The following is a 10,786-nucleotide window of genomic DNA, read 5'->3' as shown; positions in this document are numbered from 1 at the left end:
GGTGGGGGTTGGGGGAGAGAGGTAATGAACAGATACAAAAAAAAGAAAGAAAGAAAAGAAAATCAGAACAAAGCGTATTGTCCACCACTTGGTCTTGCTGTTTGGTCGGGCCCAAGTTGTCGGCTCTGGTCCGCCAAGCCCAGCAGATTCAAAAGTACATGATTCCTTACTTTTGCTACAAGTTCCACTAGCTATAAGCTTTCAAATCTTTTAAATATTCCTATCTCTGTGGTTCCGAGTTTTGGAGCTCTGCCCTGGATCCGCTTTGCCTGATATTCTGTGGTATTTCTGATGGCGAACTTTACTGCACCTCCGCCCTAGCCACCATCAAGCCCCTAAAAAGCACTTTTAATTGCATTGTTTAATTTAATCCTTATTCTCTTGTTAAGTGCCACCGAGTCGGCTCTGACCCATAGCAACCCTGTATAGGGTTTCCGAGGAGCAGCTGGTGAGCTTGAACCACCTTATAGTAACTGCAGAAATGTTATGGAGGCTGTCTGACCTCCAGCTTCATGAGCGGGAAGAAAAAAGGAATTCAAAATCAGCTAAAGGCTTATTCCTACAATTTAGAGGCCAGACATTTCTTCAACCTGCTTTACCCTATTCTGACACCAACCATCCCTACCACAAACTACTTTTCTGATGAGCTATTTAGTTAATCTATTGCAAAGGCCACCTTGTACTCACAAGCAATACTCAGGATTTTGGGGTGTACTAGGGAAGTTAACTGGATACAATTCAGGAGCATAAACAATTCGGGATACAACAGTTCTCTGGTCAGGAGTGCCTCTTCTCAGCTGTACTGCAGGCTGTCCTTAGCCTCTCAGTTTCATGGTCCCTTGGCTTCTACCCTGTTCTGGCAAGTGTTACAAGCTCTTTCAACACTGCTGATAAATGCCCAAAGGGCACCTGTTTATGCAAGCTGTCTCCTGTCACAAGGCACTCAGCTTTACTTATTCTGTGAGCTGGACAGTCCTCTGCTCTGTCTCTCCATGCTGATCCCTCAGCTGCTGCCTCTGTCTGCCTCTCCCACTACAAGTTACCTGTGCAGGAATCTCAGGGTTCAATTGATGCACTCTGCTTATCACTCTTGTTTCTTGATGGTTTTGAGATCCTTCTGAGATGGCTCATTTTAAACCCACTGGAATGGCAAAACCAATCAATTTCCTCATGGAAGTCTCGTACACGCTATTTGCATGGTCCAAGGTGTCCTGGTGTGGCGCTGTGGGTTAAAACTGCAAAGTCAGTTTGAACCGCAAGATCTGTGTTTCAAGTTCACCAACTACTTCTCAGAAACCCTGTACAGGGTTTCTATGAGTTGTAACTGACTCAAAGGCACTTAACAACAACAACACCCAATCGTATGGTGGGAGTTACAAAGACTGAACAGAAGAGTCATATCAAGTAATTCACTGAATCATAGCAACTTTTTAATTCTAAAACTTAGGCCACTAAGTCATGGAAAGAGTTTTCACTTGCCAAAGGGCATTCAGCTCCTTGAATCAATGTGGTCTGGCTCCAGACCCATATGATATTGATTTAGAAGCAGGAGCACTGCCCTCTGTTACACAGTAGATAGTTAACATGTTGTTGTTGTTAAGTGTCACAGAGTCAGTTCTGACTCATAATGACCTGTACAGGGTTTCCAAGGCTTAATAAACACTTTAATTGATCTTTTGTTGCTTTATGGAGTAATCTTGGTTAGAATCAAGTGTTTGTCTTAAATAAGGAAGAATAAAGTATTAAAAACTGATCTATGAGAAGGTTTAAAAATGAGCTACCTTCAAAATAAGTATGATTCATCAATTAAAAAAAATATATAGGTACATAATTGCAAATAATCAGAATAGAAATGTTATTAAAACTGCTTGATGACTTCAGCCATAATTTAGCCTTTGAGCGTTATATTATATTTTATAGTCTTAACAGTTGTTTTATAATTCTATTTTTTATATATAAAATTTTAATATTCCTAGAATAATCTGATCCCATAATCAGTTTTTCACATGATGTTATGATATAGTAAAAGAGCCTCATTTCATTGATTATAGTTTTTTAGTGCTAATTTCCTTTTGAGCAATTTAACAAACATCAAAAGTTTGAAACCATTTTGACTTGCTGTTTACATAAGTATAAACCTTTGAAATAATGACTAGCACCTATTTCATGCCATGAATTCTGCCAAAAGATATGCCAGTGGTTATTGACAGCCGTTGTTATAGTTGAAATAAAAGCTTCTTGAGTCCATTTACTTTGCCAATTCTAACCTTAGGCACAGGTTAAAGTCATGCATATTTAAGCATTTTCCTTAATACAACAGTATGTAAAATATCTTTATTCTTTCATCAGATTTCTCTTTTTTGTGTGTGTGGGTGGGTTGTTTATTTTTGTAAGTGGCTTTAAATCTTTAAATCCTACGTCATGTGGGGTAAGTTGGAAACAAATTTTATTTATGTTTAAAAAATCTAATTGTATGTTTTATTTACTTTTATGTGTAGGTCTTGATATTTTGGAAGCTACAAGGAAGAAGTAGATTAGAGGAAGACAGACTTAGTCTTTTAAGTGGACATGGCTCAGATATCCAGTAACAGCAGATTTAAACAGTGTTCATCCTCACATCTGGAACCAACAAGAACAAAAGATGTGAACAAAGAAGAGGCATTACAGATGGAGGCTGAGGCTTTAGCAAAACTGCAAAAGGATAAATATGGGACTGATAGTCAGAGAGGCTTTGAGTTGTCAAGCAGCACCAGACAGAATGCACAAGTTCATAACAAAGAGGATTATGACCTGATGGTGTTTCCTGAATCAGAATCCAAAAAAAGAGCAGTAGATATTGATGTTGAAAAGCTTACTCAAGCTGAACTTGAGAAGTTATTGTTGGATGACAGTTTTGAAACTAGAAAAACACCTGTATTGCCAGTTACTCCTGTTCTGAGCCCTACAATTTCAGCACAGTTCTGTCTTGGACCTACTACTCAGAGAGGACAGTGGCCACCTGGAATATCTGGGTCTCCCACTTATACTTTACCTTCTACATATCCTTCAACTTACAGTAAACAGGTTGCATTCCAGAATGGCTTCAATCCAAGGATGCCTTCTTTTACATCTACAGAACCCATCTTTTTAAGTCTTCCGAGACAATCTCCTTATTTTTCCTATCCTTTGACACCTGCCACACACTTTCATCCACAAGGAAGCTTACCTATCTATCGTCCAGTAGTCAGTCCTGACATGGCAAAACTATTTGACAAAATAGCTAGTACATCAGAATTTTTAAAAAATGGAAAAGCGAGGACTGATTTGGAAATAACTAATTCAAAAGCTACAGTCAGCAATCTACAGCTTTCTCCAAAATCTGAAGATATCAGTAAATTTGACTGGTTAGACTTGGATCCTCTAAGTAAGCCTAAGATGGACAATATAGAGGTATTGGACCATGAAGAAGAGAAAACTGTTCCAGGTTTGCCAGCAGAGGATCCCTGGGATGCTGTTCTTCTTGCAGAGAGTTCACTAGCAAGTTGTCATCTTGAAAGAAAGGTGAATGGAAAATCCCTTTCTGGAGCAACTGTTATAAGAAGCCAGTCTTTAAATATTCGGACAACTCAACTTATAAAAACCCAGGGCCAAGTATCTCAGGTATAGTCTTGTCTTATTACATTTTTTAACTTAGTAGTGTAATGCAGACTTTATGTGTGTGTATAATTTATTAGGAATAGTTTTTTTTTTCATCTTGAATCTTTTTTGTTTACTTCATGTGTGCTGTGATAAATTGCTTGCTAAATAATAATAATAGTTTCTAGGATTCAACTGCCTCAGAGGCATTTGAGATAATTTTGTCTCTCTATGTGTCCTCATTATATATGGTCCCTTCTTTCTCTTCTATTTTTCAGAGCAAACAAGGAATTTTCTATTTAGCTAGACTATAGAAATTCTTAAGGAGCTCTCGTAGCGTAGTGGTTACGAATCGGGCTGCAAACCGCAAGGTCAGCAGTTCGAAACTACCAGCTGTTCCGTGGGAGAAAGATGAGGTTTTCTGCTCCCGTAAAGATTTACAGCCTCAGAAACCCTGTAAAGGGTCGCTATGAGTCGGAACCGACTCCACGGCACATAACAACAACAACAACAATAGAGTTGTTTTTACCCATAAAAAAAATTAATAGATGAAAACATAGCCCAAGAAAGAAGGAAGATGAGTCGTTTAAAGGACTCTCCTTAAGCAATGATATTGGTAAAGGTTAAGAATGAAACGGTAAGTCTTGTGGGAAAATTAGGTAAGAGGTGGGTGGTCAGGATATCTTCTTTCAAAAGACAGGCAGTAGGGCTTATCCCTTCCCAATGTTGTAGATTTGTACTTACTCTTTTAACTGTTTAGTGTATTTTATCTGTGGATCCTGGAAATGTTTAAGCCTCATTTTTACCTTTGTTATTGTTGTTAAGTGCCGACGAGTTGATTCCGACTCATACCAACCCTGTACAGGGTTTCTGATAAGTGGCTGGTGAGCCTGAACCACCAATCTTGAAGTCCAGCACATTAACCCATAATGCCATACCAGGACTCCTCCTTTACCTTAGAATGACGTATATTATTCAGTCAACTAGATCAACACAGAGCTAATATTTTGACCATGGGGAGGTTTGTAGATAAAAGTCAACATAAATCTATTACCCCAAATATGAGGATCAGTCAGATCTTCTCTGACACCAGTTACCCATGTGGCACTTTATCTCTCTGACCTGGAACTAGGTTAGATCTCACAAGTTAAAAGAATTATTGTCCTTCAGACTACCAGATAGGCAGACAGTCACACCCAACACCTTTTCTTCTGACTTGCCACAAATTAAAAGGTTTTCCTACATCCCCTTCAGAAAGTCGTATGCAAGCCTTAGTGTCTCCCTGAGTTTCCTCATTTTTATCTACTGGCTCCCACTACTTCTTTGGGTTTAGTAATTTGCTGGAATGATTCACAAAACTCACAGAAAGTATTATACTTACAATTACAGATTTATTATAGCAAAAAAAGGGAAAAGGAGACATATACAGCAAGATCAGAGATAGTTCCTAATGTGAAACTTCTATCACTCCAAAAGGGAGCACTGCCCTTCCATATATATCAAGGTTTTCCACCAACCAGAGCTTCCATGTCCAGAGCCTTTTACTGGCTATATTGTATATGCATGATTGGGGTTTCATTGCATATGCATGATTGAATCATGTTCACTGTCCCTCCCTGATGTCAGCTAATATCAGGTGACAAGGCAGACCTTCTGACTTGGCCAACCCTATACACATTAGAACAAATCCTCAGGTATAGTCTTTAGGTCTAAATAATAAAACACCAAAACCAAATCCACTATCATCCAGTCACTTCCAACTCATAAGCAACCATATGTTGTTGTTGTTAAGTGCCATGGATTTGGTTCTGACCCATAGTGACCCTGGATAGTGTTTCCAAGGAGCAGCTGGTGAGCTTGAACCACCGACCTTGAGGTTCAAATCAACTATGCAGTCCAGCGCATTAACCCACAGTACCACACCAAGACTCCATAGCAACTGTATACAAGGTTTTAATGCACTGAACTGCAAGGTTGGTTTAAACTGCTAGATTGGCAGTTCAAACTCACCTCAGAAATCCTATCAGCGTCACTATGAGTCAGAACCAACTGCACGGCACTACAGATTTGTTGTAACACGACACTAAAGATTTTTTGTAACAACAACAACAGGTCTTTAGGGGAGTAGGTCAGCTTCTCTTTCTCCTGAGAAGCACCTGGTGGGTTTGAAATGCTAGGCTTCAAAGGTGCTAACAAAAGGTAACCTCCATTATTCAGGAATTTCCAAATATTGTCTCTCAAGGAACCAAGGACAAAGGCAAAATTACATTCTGCAATATGATTTATTACCTCACAGGAGCCAAGAAGCATTTCAGGAAAGAGAAACAAATTTTACATGATTTTGGTAGTTTTAATTGAATTTATTGACTTTAGAAAGCCATTTTGGATGCCTGCAGAAAGCAGCAAATGTTCAGAGTATGGGGGTGAGGGACTGGAACCTATTTTAGGGAAAAATATCCAAAAGGAGGTATGTTTTTCAGATATTTTTGGAGGAAATAATCAGAATCCAGGAAAATCTTACATGCGTAATGTTTTTCAACTATATTTTACTTCAGCCCAAATTAAGAAATAGGTTATCCCTAGAACATGGATTTGAATTGCATGGGTCTACTTATCCATGGCTTTTTTTTTTTTTTTTTACATGCCATGTGATGCTAATCTTCTAGAGCAGTTTGTCTCTCTAGTAAATTACATATCATAGTAAAAAGTGATTTCATGGCCCTAGTATGGTGCTGTGGGTTAATGTGCTGGACTGTAAAGTTGGTTTGAACTGCAAGATTGGCAGTTCAAGCTCACCAGCAACTCCTTTGAAACCCGAAACAGGGTTGTTATGGGTCGGAATCTACTTAATGGCACTTAACAACAACATATTTTCCATCATGTGTAGTGCGATAGTAAATAACACCATGGGACCCATATAGAGCCAGTACAGATGCTGGAAGTGCTCTTAGGAAACAGAAGTTATGACATTACAAGAAAAAATTTAATGGTTTGATGTGTATTGTAGATTGAAGTCTACAGGTTTGGTTGCCCACCATTTCAAGATGAATGAGTCCATTGTAAATAAAAGGAAATTCATGAAGCTCTCACAGATGTGAAAACCTTGCAATTTTTGCAGAGTACCTGTATCTCATGTTGAGAATGCAACCTTTATGTGGGTGCAGCATATAAAATCCATAACATACAAAATATGTGTTAACTGACTGTGTGATTGATAAGGCTCCCAGTCAACAGTAGGCTATTAATAATGAGGTTTGGGGGAAATCCAAAGTTATATATAGATTTTCAAGTATATGAAGTATCACTGTCCTTAACCTCCCTATTGTTGAGAGATCAGCTGTACATTTTACTTGTCATAATGACCCTATAGGACAGAGTAGAACTGCCCCCCATAGGGTTTTCCAGGCTTTAAACCTTTATAGAAACAGATTGCCACAGTTTCTTTCTGTGGAGTGGATGGTGGGTTCATACTTCTCATTTTGGCTAGCCGTCAAACACTTCACCACTGCATCACCAGTGCTCGTTCAGCTCAGTATACACTGAAATAATATGACTAAGAGAAATGGTTTATGAAATTGTATGAAGGGACTTCACAAAACTCATGGGAAAATGGAATTAAAGGTAATAATTTTTCATCGTTTTTCAAACTCCCAAGTAGCAGTCAAGAGATCAGACGATGTATTGCACTGGGCAAATCTGCTGCACAGGAACTTTTTAAAGTGTTGAAGAGCAGAGATGTCAGCTTGAGGACTAGGGTGCGCCTGACCCAGGCCATTGTGTTTTCAGTAGCCTCATATGGATGCGAAAGCTGGACAGTGAATAAGGAGGATCGTAGAAGAATTGATGCCTTTGAGTTGTGGTGTTGGAGGAGAATACTGAAAGTGCCATGGACTGCCAAAAGAACCAATAGATCTGTTTTGGAAGAAGTGCAGCCAGAGTGCTCCTTGGAGGCCAGGATGGCTAAGCTTCGTCTCTCCTACTTTGGACATATTGTCCGGAGGAAACAATCGTTGGAGAAGGATGTCATGCTGGGTAGGGTGGAGGGTCAGAGAAAAAGAGGAAGACCCCAACGAGATGGGTCAGCCAGGTGGCATCATTGATGGACTCAGTGTGGCAGCGGTAGTGAGGTTGGCCCAGGATTGGACATTGTTTCGTTCTGCTGTGCATGGGGTCACTATGAGTCGGTTCCGACTCGATGGCACCTGACAACAACAACAACAATATTAATCCTTATTAAGGGTAACACCTGGTATGATGCTGTAGGGTCAGCATTGAACTGTGAACCACAAGGTTGGGCAGTTCAAACACATCAGCTGTTCCTCGGAAACTCCATAGGGCCACTATGAATTGGAGCCAACTCGATGGCACTTAACAGCAAAGGGTGATACATTCTTCTGTTTTCTATTCCATTCTTTTTTTTTTTTTTTTTTTTTTTTTTTATTATTGTGAATTATGTGATAGTTTATATGGGAGAACTTTTTTTTTTTTTAATTTTTTTGGTCATACAGGAAACAGCCTTCACTATCCTAAGACCAGAAGAACTTAGATAATGCCTGGCTACCACCAAAATTGCCCTGCTCAAAACCACAATAAAAGGTTCTGGACGAGAGTAAGAAAAAAATGTCGAAAAAAATGTCAAAGGCATAAAAAAGGACCAAACTTAATGGCCTGATCAAAATTGATGGAACCCCCAAGACTGTGGCCCTTAGACACCCTTTAAGCCTGAAACTGAACTCACCCCAGGGATCAACTTTCAGCCAAACAATAGACAGGCCTATAAAGTGAATAATAATACCAGGCAGGAACATACTCCTCAGTAGACTCAACCACACTACACTGGAAGTGCAGCATTTTTCCAAAAAGAAAATTCAGAAGGCAAGAAGGGATAGAAAAGGACAAATAGAAACAAGGAATCCAGGGAGGAAGTGGGGAAAATGGTGTTACATTGCAATTGATGTCATGAAAGAAAATGTGTATAAATGGAAAAGTAATTTGTTCAGTAAACTTCCACCCATACCATAATTTGTTATTATTATTAAATGCCATTGAGTTGATTCCGACTCATAGCAACAGTGTATAGAGTTTCTCAGGAGCGACTATTGTGTTCAAACCACCAATCTTGTAATTAGCAGCCCAGTGCTTACCCTACCACACCACACCAGGACTCCCAAACTACCATAAAAAGTTAAAAAAAAAAAGTTGGTTATTATCTACTCCATGATTTCTTGACTCACAGATTGAAAACACCTGACAACATGGTAGGCCAATTGTAACAAGATCACACTTAGTAAGAATAAAACAGAAACTCTGAAGTGCAGGGCAAGATTTGACAACAAGAGTTAGAGGGGAATTAGGAAATTTAGTTTATAGTAAGCAGTACATTAGGAGTCCTGGTGTGGCGCTGTGTGTTACTGCGCTGATTTGAACCACAAGTTCGAAGATTTAAGCTCACCAGCTGCTCCTTGAAAACCCTATACAGGATCGCTTGGGTTGGAACTGACTGATGGCACTTAGCAACAACAGAGCTGTGCATTAGTCAACATTGTGATGTAGCCCTCAGACTGATTAAGCCATTTTAAAGCTGCATCAATATACGCATAGTATTTGGAACAGAAGTATACCTGTCCCTAGTCTACTGCAATAGAGCTCTGGTATCATAATGGTTATGAATCGGGCTGCTAATCTCACAGTCAGTAGTTGGAAACTACCAGCGGTTCCCCGGGCGGAAGATGAGGCTTTCTGGTCCCATAAAGAGTTATAGCCTCGGAAACCCTTTACAGGGTCCTTTGAGTCAGAACCTACTCCATGGCACACACCCACCACCATCAATCTACTATTAGTAGGTAATACTGTGTCCAGTTTTGGGTGGCACAATTTAAGAAAACTAATAACTTAATTTTCAACTGAGTTTTGATTCCCAAGGTGTTTCTTTGTGCATAGACACAAACTTAAAACTTACGGTCTTAAGTTAATATTTACTTTTATAAAAGTTAAAAATTAAGCCTCGCTTTTCTCAAGATTTTAAGTTTAACTTATATAAATTTTGTTACTCTCTTTCTAAATTTAGTAAAAAAATAAATTTTTAACAAAATAAGAACAATCACTCCCTAAAGTCTTTAAGGTTTGGTCATTGCAGATTTAAAAACTAAATCCCTCTTAAAATCACCTCTCATTGTGCAAACGTGGTAAAATTCCGTTAGCATTTATATTGTATTTATAAATTTTATAGAATTTTTCTTTTAAGGACTTCAAATGCTTAAATTTACAGGGCAAGCAGGTAATCCTACAAACAAAACCTTTCTGAGTATTTAAAAAATTTCCTAAATATTTTATAATAAATATTAAGTTCTCTTAGCCCTTTTAATACCATTTATGAATTTGGGGGAGAGGGGAGCAATTCACCCCTTTCACTATTGTCACAAATAAGTTACAGTTTTTAAAGTGGAATCATAAGCATACTCTGTCAGATTATTTTCTCTTAAATTTCCATACCTTGTCATGCTAAATGGTATTTTTTACATTAAATAAGAACACTCACCCCTCCTAAAGTATTTGAAAGCAAAGTAAGAAACTTTGAGGCAAGAATCATCAAATAAAAGGAAACATACCTAAGAGCAGAATTGCTAGGTAATATGGTAATTCTGCACAATTCTGAAATGCATGCTTCAGTAAATTATAATGAATATACAAAGGTCTGTGTGCAATAATGATCTGTAGTTAGAAAACCAAAAAGAAAGAACATGCTCAGCATTTCTCAAGCTGAAAGGACTGAGGGAAAAATTCAAGCCTCAACTTGAAATATTGAAAGATTCTTGGGGTAAAATATTGAATGTTGCAGAAAGCATCAAAAGAAGATAGATGAAAAGAATACACAGAGTCACTGTACCAAAAAGAAATAGCTGATGTTCAACCATCTCAAGAAGTAACATATGATCAAGAGCCAATGATCCTAAAGAAAGAAGTCCAAGGTGAATTGAAGGCATTGGCAAGGAACAAGGCTCTAGGAATTAATGGAATACAAACTGAAATCTTTCAATAAACTGAAGCAGCACTGGAGGCTCTCACTCAGTTGTGACACATTTGGAAGACAGCTACCTGGCCAACTGAATGGAAGAGATCCATACTTGTGTACATTCCAAAAAGAGGTGACCCAATGGAGTGCAAAAATAAT

General features: G+C 38.6%; 1 protein-coding gene across 1 annotated transcript in view; it reads left to right on the top strand.

Annotated features, from left to right (window-relative positions):
• The window catches only part of PIK3C2A (phosphatidylinositol-4-phosphate 3-kinase, catalytic subunit type 2 alpha), a 202,827-nt gene that overhangs the window by 64,731 nt on the left and 127,310 nt on the right, over positions 1-10,786 (top strand). The window contains exon 2 of the mRNA XM_006865791.1: positions 2,499-3,639. Coding sequence (XP_006865853.1) covers positions 2,569-3,639 — 1,071 coding nt within the window. The 5' untranslated portion in view covers positions 2,499-2,568. The remainder of the gene's footprint in view (positions 1-2,498; positions 3,640-10,786) is intronic.

The sequence above is a fragment of the Chrysochloris asiatica genome, unplaced genomic scaffold (assembly GCF_000296735.1).
Source record: "Chrysochloris asiatica unplaced genomic scaffold, ChrAsi1.0 scaffold00083, whole genome shotgun sequence".
Classification (NCBI taxonomy): Eukaryota; Metazoa; Chordata; class Mammalia; order Afrosoricida; family Chrysochloridae; genus Chrysochloris; species Chrysochloris asiatica.
The sequence above is the reverse complement of the archived record's forward strand: the minus strand, read 5'-3'. Positions and strand labels throughout refer to the sequence as shown.